The sequence below is a fragment of the Lynx canadensis genome, chromosome B3 (assembly GCF_007474595.2).
Source record: "Lynx canadensis isolate LIC74 chromosome B3, mLynCan4.pri.v2, whole genome shotgun sequence".
In the NCBI taxonomy this organism is placed as follows: Eukaryota; Metazoa; Chordata; class Mammalia; order Carnivora; family Felidae; genus Lynx; species Lynx canadensis.
Genome location: NC_044308.2, coordinates 124,632,442 through 124,644,677, shown reverse-complemented (window position 1 = coordinate 124,644,677; position 12,236 = coordinate 124,632,442). Strand labels below are relative to the sequence as shown.

General features: G+C 37.1%; 1 protein-coding gene across 3 annotated transcripts in view; it reads left to right on the top strand.

Annotated features, from left to right (window-relative positions):
• Positions 1-12,236, top strand: part of CEP128 (centrosomal protein 128) — a 382,829-nt gene that overhangs the window by 48,024 nt on the left and 322,569 nt on the right. For all 3 annotated transcript variants that reach the window (XM_032593431.1, XM_032593430.1, XM_030319713.1), the window contains one exon: positions 11,531-11,647. In XM_032593431.1, the coding sequence (XP_032449322.1) occupies positions 11,531-11,647 (117 nt within the window). The remainder of the gene's footprint in view (positions 1-11,530; positions 11,648-12,236) is intronic.

The window sequence follows — 12,236 nt, the reverse complement described above, 5'->3', positions numbered from 1 at the left end:
TGACAACCTAGTTTCTCCTCCCCAGACCAGGTGTCTCAAACCACTCTGTTCAGGCTGTCCTCACAGTGTTGCGTGGGCGTGAACCCGGTTTGTCCCACTCCACTGTCTCCCGCGCCTCCCAGTGCTCTGCTGGGATTCAAACCCCCATGTCTTAAAGGATCCCGCTCTGCCCTGGTTCCAGGGTAGTGTCATTCTGCCCAGCCAGCCAACAAAGGGCCTCTGGCTGGCAGGTGCCTGCCGGGTCTTTTGTCTTTGGAATGGCTATATACCTTCTTCCTACAGCATTCAAGGGAAGGAACTGCTCTCTCCTACTTCGCCTCTGAGCTCACTACCCAGCCAGGGGCTGGCTCCATCTTCCTCCTAGACACACATAAAGGGTGGCAGGCTCCAATCTGCCAGTTGAGGAAAACTCACAACCCTGGATCATGTTAGAAATTGGTTCTTTCTCTGTTTTTTTCTGTTCCCCGGTCCCTGGTTTTTCTCTTGTCCAAATACAATCCTACACTTCCACAGCCTCTCTTTCTCTTCCTTTTGTCTCCACAGAAACGGATCCCTCCCCTCCTTGCCTCCCCACCTATTTTACCTTTCCCAATTCGCAGTCACACACCTTTGGCCTGACAAGTTGTCACGTGGGCCCCTGGAGATGTTTCTGTCACTCTGTAACCAGGATTCCTGGAATTCCAAGTCTTCTGGCCTCAATACTGCTGTGCTGATGGATGAGGGAAATTCGGGTCACCCTACTTCTCTGCCATGTTGACTCCTCTCTCTTAGAGTTAGTCTTTTTACTTTGTTCTTCAAGTTTATCTTGTGTAATTTTTACTCTGCATTTCTGCATACATTTTAGAATAAGCGTGTGAAATTTTAAAAACCTGGGATCTTGATTAGATTTCATTGTGTCTATAGGTCAACTTAGCATTGAAATGTTTACAATGTGAGTTTTCCAGTTCATGAACATAGCAAATCCTTCCATTGCTATTTTATAGTGTTTAATCTAGAGGTCTTATGTCTTATACATCATTTTTAAGATTCGCTTTTTGACTTTGATATTTTTATGACACTATAGAGTGTCACTTAATATTAAAAAAATTAATCTTTGTCTTTTATTTGGAGGATTTACCCTATTACATTTATGTAAATATTCATTTAATTTATATAAATCTACCATATTATGTTTCCTTTCAGTTGGTTTCACCTGTATTTTTCTTTTTTTACATTTTTTTCTTGTGTCCTTTGGATTTATTAGTTTTCTTTAAAAAAATTTTTTTTTAAAGTTTATTTATTTTGAGAGAGAGAAAGCGTGAGTCAGGGAAGAGCAGAGAGAAAGGGAGAGAGAGAGAATCCCAAGCAGGCTTCACACTGCCAGTGCGGAGCTTGAACCCATGAACTGTGAGATCATAACCTGAGCTGAAGTCAAACATTTAACTGACTGTGCCAGGCACCCCAAGTTTTCATTTTAAAATTTTTTCCATATTTATTATCTTGGTTATTGTACCTTCTTTTGTTATATTTTCATGGTTAATATAGGTATTAAAACATGCACTCTTAATTTATCAAATCTTAATATAAACTAGCACTTCAAGCTTTTTCCAGAAAATACATGGATCTAAGAACACACTAACTCCTTTAACTTGTGTTTCCACTTTCATGTTCTTATTGTCAGTAATTTTCATTCTTTATATAATTGATCCACATAAGACATTACTGTTAATGTTTTATACAGTAATATTTACTCTTTAGCAGTCTTCATTTCTTTCTCATTCCTTTTTGCATTTTGAGATTCCTTTTCTGCCCTAAGAACATAATTTGAAATTTCCTTTACAGTGAATATATACTTGAAAAATCCAATTTAGAATTTCATTTGGAATGGGTTCTTTGGTGACAGACCCTCTCTGTATTTGTCTGAAATGTCTTTACTTTCTTTGTTGAAAGAGATTTTCACTGGATATAAAATTTGAAATAGTCCTTTTTCTTTTTTTCCTTGTCTGTATTTTGAAGACATTTTATCATTTCTCAGTTCCATTGTTGCTGTTGACAAGTCAGCTGTGAGTTTTGGTGCTTTTTTTTTTAATTTTAATTTTTTTTTTACATTTATTTATTTTTTCAGAGACATAGAGCACAAGTTGGAGAGGGGCAGAGAGAGAAGGAGACACAGAACCCAAAGCAGGCTCCAGGCTCTGAGCTGTTAGCACAGAGCCCGATGCGGGGCTTGAACTCACAAACCGTGAGATCATGACCTGAGCCGAAGTCGGACACTTAACCCATTGAGCTACCCAGGCGCCCCTTGTTGGTGCTTTTATTTATTTATTTATTAAAAAAAATTTTTTTTTTTTAACGTTTATTTATTTTTGAGACAGAGAGAGACAGAGCATGAACGGGGGAGGGGCAGAGGGAGAGGGAGACACAGAATCGGAAGCAGGCTCCAGGCTCTGAGCCATCAGCCCAGAGCCCGATGCGGGGCTCGAGCTCACGGACCGTGAGATCGTGACCTGAGCCGAAGTTGGACGCTTAACCGACTGAGCCACCCAGGCGCCCCTTGTTGGTGCTTTTTTGATAGTCATATATATTTTTCTCCAATTTGATTTTGAGTTTTTCCTCTTACTCTTTGGTTTTCTGCAATTTTACTATAGTGAGCTTAGTTGTGTTCTTTTGATTTGTACCTATTCCCTTTGTTTCTTAGGTTCATTTTTATCAATTTTTATTCATTTTTTTCATTCTTTATTTTGAATATTTTCTTCTGAACTTTCATATAATTACTTTCTCTTCAGCTTAACCAACTCTATTAATCCACCCACTGCTTATCATGTTTCACTTAGAATTTTCATTTCATCATTTTTAATTTTGTAGTTCTTTGCCAAAATCCTTAATCTATGTATCTGTCTTTCATAACTCCATTGTTAAGATCTTTTTTTTTAAATTTTGTTAATGTTTATTTATTTTTGAGAGAGAGGGAGAGGCAGAGACAGCACAAGCAGGGAAGGGCAGAAAGAGAGAGGGAGACAGAATTTGAAGCTGTCTCCAGTCTCCCAAGCTGTCAGCACAGAGCCCATTGTGGGGCTCGAACTCACAAGCTATGAGATCATGACCTGAACTGAAGTCAGAGGCTCAACTGACTGAGCCACCCAGGTGCCCCATCCATTGTTTAGATCTTCTAATGGTCTGTTTTTTTCTGTTCTTTCTCATTTTTCTTGGATTTCGATCACAATTGTTTTTGTGTACTGTTTATTTTTGATCGGTTACTTTTGTTTGACAGAAAATACATTTCATTCTTCTTTAAGAATGAATAATTTGATAATTATTGTGTATGAGAGGACATAATTACTTTTTGTTATAGATTAAGAGCTATAGCAATCATGGATTTCCTTGTTATTTTTGCTGAGCTGTTTCAATGTTAAACTTCAGTGCTGGGGTTCAGCTGTTTCTGGTTCACCTTATTGCTAGTGGATAGCTCTTGAGGATTGTAGCCTGAAGGCTGGTGTGGAGTGGGGGAAGTTTAACTAGGGATCTCCTTCCTTAGAAAGGTACCCAACTCCAGTTTTCCCCCCGTAACTCCACACATTGGTTAAAAACTCTATTTAGCTTCTCAGTGTCACAACTGCTTTTTCTGAAGCAGGCTGATATTTCAGGGAAAAAACATGGACTAATCTCTCTTACTTTCTTTCTTCTCTTTCATGTTGGTCTCCTATGTCTTCTTTTTTAGTTTTCTAGTGCCTTAAAACTGATTTTTGTTTAAAATATTTCTAGTTTTTCAGTTTCTTTTAGTGGAAGGTTTGGTGTAAATTATCTGATCTGTCATTTTTGGAAATGAAACTCTCTGAATGTTTTCATATGTATCAGATTCTTTTACTATACTTGATATTTCTAATGCTATTTTTGCCAGGACTTGTTATTTTGCAGCTGTAGTATGAAGCTCCTTTTGCTTGGTACATAGGTGCACAACTTGTGAGCATGCTTATAACAAAGACTTTGCTCCAAACTCAGAAATCCTCAGTGTTCTGCTGAGATTTTTTAGTTCTGAGTAAGCTGTGGACATTGTTTATTTGGGATAGTTTGAGTTTGGAGTTTGAAAGTACTGATTTGCATAGTGCACATCACATTTGTTAATGGTTCACCTTTCACTACTGACAAAGAATCCATAATGAAGAGTTATCACTTTATTTCTATTTCTTTCATATAGTAAATAAAACTAGTAAGAAGTCTCTACATGGTCAAGGGCATTAATGGGGATCTGACGTGTAATTACTGAGCTAAAAGTTAACAGTTGAATTTAAAAAAAAGTCCAACTTCTTTCATACCATTATTACCATGTATCAAGATTTACTACACATCAGGTAGACCTATGATTGCACAACTGGATGTCACACTTCACTAACGCTCAGCTCATTGGTGTAATTGGTGTGTATAATTTGCCAGTTTACCCAGCTGTCCAGTGTGCCCAGCTCATCAGGGCATATCCTGTTATATTGTCTAAACCTGGAAAATTATACACACTTAATTGTGCGCTGGTTGAATTGTTCATCTGCCAGTTCATCCCATCAAGTTGTGTTGCTACAGCTTGTTTTGTGTTTTCTGTAATTTCCTTTCAAAGTAAGGGTGTCACCTAAGTGAGGGCATCTCATACATCATGTGGGTGTATGTAGTCCTGATTGAGAAACAATTTCCTAATGCAAAACTTAACAATAATGTTGAATTTTAGAAGGTCTTCTGAAGGCCACATGATGTTTGCTTCTAATTTGTACAAGGCTTAATATAGATTTTTGTGACTCACTTATTCCAATTGAAGTCAACATTTACACTTCATAACTGTTTGACATATTGTGTTGTATTTGTGAATTCATGATAGCATGCTGTCAGAGAAGATGCAATTTTGTTATTTGAATGTTAAACTTCACAACATCTGCAGCTGTTTCCCATCTAGATTTAAGTTCAAAATACAATTACCAAAGTGAGACATGTTCACTGTGGAAAACTTTAAAATACTGTACAAATATAGAAAGAAAAACGAATGCCTGCCCTTATCTCCCACCAATTTCAGTTCTGTTGGTAACCATTGTTAATCACATTTATTGTACATTGTTCTAAGATTACAGTTGCTTATCGTGCATTTTCTCAGTAACTAAAATATATCTTAAAAGTTTACAGGACACAATTTTCTTTGAGAAGCAAAAAGTATTGTTTCCTATCACACATGCCAAGATCTGATTTGTTAATCCTTTGTGACTCATAGAATTTTGTTCGTTTAGTTTCTTTCTTTCATACTTCCCATTGGAAGGGAATAGTTATTGATTATAACATAATATTATGAAAAATATTTTCTGTTAAGACTTAATTTTGGTAATAATCAATATTGCATGGGCCTCATACCACAGGGAAATTTCAGCTTATTAGTTGTCTCCATTCTACCCATTTGAGTGTGATATGTGTATTTATTAAGTTTGATTATTCATGGAGTAAAAGTCTATTTTATTTTAGTTTTCTATAGGGCAGTAACTGTTTAAATTAAAAATGTTCATGTGGATCCAGCTGTTTCTGCAAGAGGTGGTCATTAATTGAACTTTGAGAAATCTGTCGACACTGCATTTAGGATGACATGGTTATTGCATAGATTACAGCAGCAGAATATATAACAAGTATTTACTGAAATGGATTTTAAACCAGCAGATATTGTTCAGGATATGAGGAATCAACATACTGAAAAGCCAGAATACAATCCCATAAACAGAATGCTTTTGCCTCTTTTACCTTCTTTCATTAAATGCTAACATTAAAAGACATTCTAGGGGCGCCTGGGTGGCGCAGTCGGTTAAGCGTCCGACTTCAGCCAGGTCACGATCTCGCGGTCCGTGAGTTCGAGCCCCGCGTCAGGCTCTGGGCTGATGGCTCAGAGCCTGGAGCCTGCTTCCGATTCTGTGTCTCCCTCTCTCTCTGCCCCTCCCCCGTTCATGCTCTGTCTCTCTCTGTCCCAAAAATAAATAAATGTTGAAAAAAAAAATTAAAAAAAATAAATAAATAAAAGACATTCTAATTTGTATTTTATTATTTTGCTGTTTTTATAACAGCAGATTTAGGGCTTTTTCAGATCTTAGTAATAAATTTAATTGATTCATATCAACTCTGATATGTTACCTTTCCAAATTTTTTCTTGTGGTTGATTTTGAGTTTCATAGCATTGTGGTCTGAAAATATGGGTGGTATGATCTCGATCTTTCTGTACTTCTTGAGGGCTGATTTGTGTCTCAGTATGTGGTCTATTCTGGAGAACGTTCCATGTGCACTGGAGAAGAATGCATATTCTGCTGCTTTAGGATGAAATGTTCTGAATATATCTGTTAAGTCCATCTGGTCCAGTGTGTCATTCAAAGCCATTGTTTCCTTGTTGATTTTTTGACTAGATGATATGTTCATTGCTGTGAGCGGGGTGTTGAAGTCTGCTACTATTATGCTATTGCTATCAATGAGTTTCTTTATGTTTGTGATTAATTGAGTTATATATTTCAGTGCTTGCACATCTGGTGCATAAATGCTTACAATTGTTAGGTCTCCTTGGTGGATAGACCCTTTGATTATGATATAATGCCCTTCTGCATCTCTTGTTACAGTCTTTATTTTAAAGTCTAGATTGTCTGATATAAGTATGGCTACTCCGGCTTTCTTTTGTTGACCATTAGTATGATAGATGGTTCTCCATCCCTTTACTTTCAATCTGAAGGTGTCTGTACATCTAAAGTGGGTCTCTTGTAAACAGCATATAGATGGCTCTTGTTTTCTTAAAAATTCTGTTACCCTGTGTCTTTCAATTGGAGCATTGAGTCCATTGATGTTTAGAGTAAGTACGGAAAGATATGAATTTATTGCCATTATGATGCTTGTAGAGTTGGAGTTTCTGGTGGTGTTCTCTGGTCCTTTCTAGTCTTTGTTGATTTTGGTATGTATGTATGTATTTATTTATTAATATTTATTTATTTATTTTTTTCATCTTTTCTCCCCTCAGAAAGTCCCCCTTGCAGGGCTGGTTTAGTGGTCACAAACTCCTTTAATTTTTGTTTGTCTGGGAAACTTTTTATCTTCCCTTCTATTTTGGTTAACAGCCTTGCTGGATAGAGAATTCTTGGCTGCATATTTTTCTCATTCAGTACATTGAATATATCCTGTCACTCCTTTCTGGCCTGCCATGTTTTTGTGGCTAGGTCTGCTACAAACATGATCTGTCTTCCCTTGTAGGTTAAGGACTTTTTTTCCCTTGCTGCTTTCATGATTCTCTCCTTGCCTGAGTATTTTGTGAATTTGATTATGATATAACTTGTTGATGGTTTTTGTTGAAACTAATGGGGGTCCTCTGTGCTTCCTGGATTTTGATGTCTGTGTTTTTCCACAGGTTAGGAAAGTTTTCTGCCATGATTTGCTTACATAACCCTTCTACCCCTATTTCTCTCTCTTCCCCCCTATGATTCTGATGTTGTTCCTTTTTAATGAGTCACTGATTTCTCTAATTTTTAAATTGTGCTCTTTTGCCTTTATCTCCCTTTTTTTCTGCTTCATTATTCTCCATAAGTTTGTCCTCTATATCACTGATTCTCTGTTCTGCCTTGTCCATCCTTGCTGCTGCTGCATCCATCCGTGATTGCAGCTCAGTTATAGCATTTTTTACTTCATCGTGACCAGTTTTTACTACTTTTATCTCTGCAGAAAGGGATTCTAATCTGTTTTCGACTCCAGCTACTATTCTTATTATCGTGATTCTAAACTCTGGTTCAGACATCTTGCTTGTATCTGCATTGGTTAAGTCCCTGGCTGTCATATTGTCCTGCCGTTTCTTTTGGGGTGAATTCCTTCGTTTCGTCATTTTGAAGGGAGAAAAGGAATTAATGAGGTAGAAAAAATTAAAGTAAAAAATTAAAATTAAAACAATATTAAAATTAAAAAATTAAAAACACACAAAAAGAATCAAATAAATGATGCTAGATCCTAGGTGTGTTTTGGTCTGGGTGTTGAAAGTGGCTTCATAGATTAGAGAAAAAAGGGGAAAGAAGAAAAAAAGAGGAAATAATTTGAAAATTTGAAAAAATGAATACGCTGAAGTAGACTAAAATGAAATGATGGACGTAAACTAGAATTCGGACAAATTTACACAAAAGTAAAAAATATAGTAACAAAATTAAAGAAAAATATTTTTAGTAAAAATGGAAAATCAAAGTGAATTCTTTCTCTTTCTGTATTCAAGAAAGAGAAAAGATATGAAAAAAAAAAAGTGAATAGATGGACCTGCTAACATACTGAAATACGACTGAAATTACTTCGTTTTACCCTGGATGTCAGACTATGAAGCGCTTTATAGTCCATAAACTAAGCAGGCGGTGAGATTTCTGTTCTTGAAGAGCGAGGTTGGCCCATTTGGGCGGGGTTGAGTTTAACAGCTCACTTCTCCAGTAGATGGTGCTGCTAGCCTACTGGGGTGGATTGTTGTGGCACTTGTAGGTGCATATGTGCATGTGTGGGAGTGGTGAAAATGGCATCACCCAGCTACCCAGTCTCTAGTATTGGAACTCTCTTCTCCTTGATCAGCAATCTCTCACCCGTCCTTTGTCTTCAGCTTTCATCCACTCCCTGCTTTTACACTGTCCATGACTGAGCCCCAGGTTGTACCTCTTTCCCGAGTTTTGTCTCAGATGTGGCTATTTTCCCTGGCCCCTTACTTCTGAGGGACTGCAGCTTTGACCCGTTCTGCCCCTCTGCAGAGGGTCTCACCAAGCAATGGCTGAATGCTGGCCGCACCCAGGAAAATTTGCATTACTGTGCTGCTGACGAAGCCCATAGACTGCGGCCAGGTGCCCGCCCGCCCCGGAAAAAGTTCGTTAGATAGTGTAGCAGCAGCATCTCAGGGATTATGGAAAATCACAACACATATTTGTCACTAGTGTTCACCCTTAATGACCTTGTTCCAGGATCAGCGATGTTGCCGTTCTCTGGGGTCTGCTTGGCCCAGGTTGCCTCCCAGCCTCTAGCAAATGTCCTTCCAGCAGTGGAACTGCTTCTCCCCGTGTGGCTCAAGAACCTCCTGGACCCCACTCTTCTCCTGGGGATTTGCTGTTAACCAGAGCACCGCCACGTATTGAGCTGTGGAGTTGCAGACGATCTGCGGTCCCCCTGTTTATAGTCTTAATGGAATTTAAACCCTCTCCTTTCTCTTTTCTCCCTTTTTAGTTCAGTCCCTGTGGCTGTTTCCAATTTTCCACTTTCTCTCCAGCTGCTTTTGTGGGGGGTGTTTTTCCTGTATTCTCCCCACCGTCTCTGTTCTCTCTCCACACTCAAAAGCACCTCTCTGCCCTCTGCGGCTTCTCTCTCAAGTTCACTTCTCCACACTGCGTACCTTCTGACTTCTGTGGTTCAGGTTGTGCATATTGTTGTGTTAATCCTCAGATCACTTTTCTAGGTGTGCAGGATGGTTTAGTGTTGGTCTGAGTGTATTTCATGGATGCGAGACACAAAAAACTTCCATGCTGTTCGTCCATCTTGGCTCCCTCTACATTCATTGTTTTAGAACTCTTTTTATCTTGTAAAACAAACTATACCCATTAAGTGACAACCCCCCAAACTCCCGTTTTCTAGTCCCTGGACGTCACCTTTCTACTTTCTGTCTGTATGAATTTCACTACTCCAGGTACCTCATATAAGTGAAGTGATACAGTATTTATCTATTTGTGACTGGCTTATTTCACTTATCATAATGTCTCCAAGGTTTATCTATGTTGTAGCACGTGTAAGAATTTTATTCCTTTTTAAGACTTAATAATATTCCATTGTATTGTGTAAATCACATTTGGTCGATCTATTTATCTGTCAGGGGACACTTGGGTTGCTTCCATCTTTTGGCTATTGTGAATAATGCTGCTTATGAACATGGGTCTACAAATAACTCTTTAAAACCCTGCTTTCAATTCTTTTGAGTGTATATCTAGAAATAGAACTGCTGGTAACTCTATTTTTATTTTTTAAGGAAGCAACTTACTGTTTTCCATAGAATCTGTACAATTTTATACTCCCACTAACAGTGTACCAGGGTTCCAGTTTCTCTCCAACACCTGTTATTTTCTGTTTTGTTTTTTTTTTTTTTAATTTTGTTGTTCTGTTTTTTTGGATAGCCATCCTAATAAGTGTGAGATGGTTCTGTATTATTTATTTTCTGATGAATGTTGCTATTAGTTACTTTTTACATTCATAGTGAATATAAAGGTATTTCAATTTTGTAAAAATTGCATGAATTAACCTTTTGTTTTTTTAGTATTTATCCAATATTGTTTTCTGCTACAGTAGGTACTGCATTTATTTCAGATGCAGTAGTAAATTGTTAAATGGGACAAGGTTGATTACTAGGATAAATGAAAAGCTTAATGCTAAAGGATGTTTTTTTAGTAAAGCACTGTGAATATCACAGTAAATATCTTAGTTGTTTTTAAGCAGTAGAAATTGGAAACCCAAGAATGATCATTCTTAGTAAATAGTAACTGCTAAATTTTTTGTTCAGTGTTTATTGACAGATTAAACTTATATTGACCAATGTCTTTTTAAAAACCAACTTGATTTGAGCTATAATTTATCATAAAATTAATCTGCTTTATGTGTACAGTTCAGTGATTTTTTAAATGTACTGAGTTGTGCAACCATCACCATAATCCAGTTTACAACATTTCCATTGTCCCAGTAAGATTCCTTGTGACCAAGACCCTCCTGGCTATATAGAATTGTTGGCAAAAGATTTCTTATAATGAGGCTGTATTTATTGCTTCTCTTAAATGAATCCAAATGTTTTCTATCCCTTGTATCCTGCTTCACCAAATATACATTGTCAAATAGGTAAATTTTATAGGTATAATGATACACATGAAATGTGTTTGAATTTGTACAACTTTTAGCAAGGAAAATCTTGCATCAGAGAAAGAAATTTTTTCATGTTTATTTTAGAGGGTCCCAATTAAATATTTTTCTGTTTGACTTTAGTTTTTGATCTTTTGCAGCTGGTTTATTTTCAGTAGATCACAGTAGAAAAGATTGACAAGCTCATGAAAAACACTTTTAATTATTTGCTGCTCATAGACATCAGAACCTTTCTAGGCAGGTCATGTTTATAGATAATTAAAATGAAAAAGGACTAAATAGATCAGTTTATCATTAATAGAGTAATAAATGCAGTTGTTGGCAAACTTGGCATTTTCCTTCTAATTCACCAGAGGGCACTCTTTTCTAGTCTATTTTAACTCTGATCTTCTGATTATTATATTATACTTTGAAAGATTTAAGTCCTTCATTGGGTTCCAGGTCTGGATTATTTGGAGACTAATGATTGTTTTCTTCTGTAACTTTCAGTCAGTTTTTTTGTGATCTGCTTTATAATAAGCATCGTTAAAAAGCACTATAAACAAGCTATTCTTAAATGCTATATAGGCAGTAGTGTATGCGGCATGAAATATCTCTCCAATGTTGTCTTTTATTGCCTACTAGCTCTATCATGTCACTGTTTCTGTCTGTTGATGTTAAGGTTTCAGATCGGGTGGAACGACGGCTTCAGGAAATAGAGAGAGAGATGCGCACAGAAAGGGAGCTGGTGGAAAGACGGCAGGATCAACTGGGACTTATTTCTTTGCAGCTACAGGAGGTTTGTAAAAAAAAATACCTTCTCAGAGAGTAAATCTTAAGTTTGATAATTACTTAGCTGCTGTTAAAATGATTAGAGTTCCTTGGTTGTTGCATGTGGCAGTATATTTCATTCCATATGAGAAATATAGCATATAGTTTTTATAGTTCAGTGTGAAGAAGACAGCCCTACCTGGTTCAAACCCAAAGTCTGCTGCTTGCTAGCTTTGTGACCTTGAGCAAGTTCCTTAGTTTGTCTGGGCTCATTTTCTCTGTGGAAAGTGGAAATAATAATAGTTTTTACCTAATCAGGTTTTTACCTAATGTAGTGTCTGGCATGTATTCAAAATGTTAACTGAAAGTATTATTATTCTGATAAATTTTCCTTGGCATGAACTAGACCAGGGGTCAGCAAACTATGGCCAATGGGTCAAATGTGGCCCACTGCGTATTTTTGTAAATAAAGTTTTATTGGAACAAGCTGTTCCATTCTTACTATTTGTGGAAGGTGGTGTTTATTTTGTTCTTTGTTTTTATTTTAAAACACCATGGCAGCATTGAAGAGTTGTAAAAGAAACTCTCTGACCCACAAAGCCTGAAGTATTGACTGT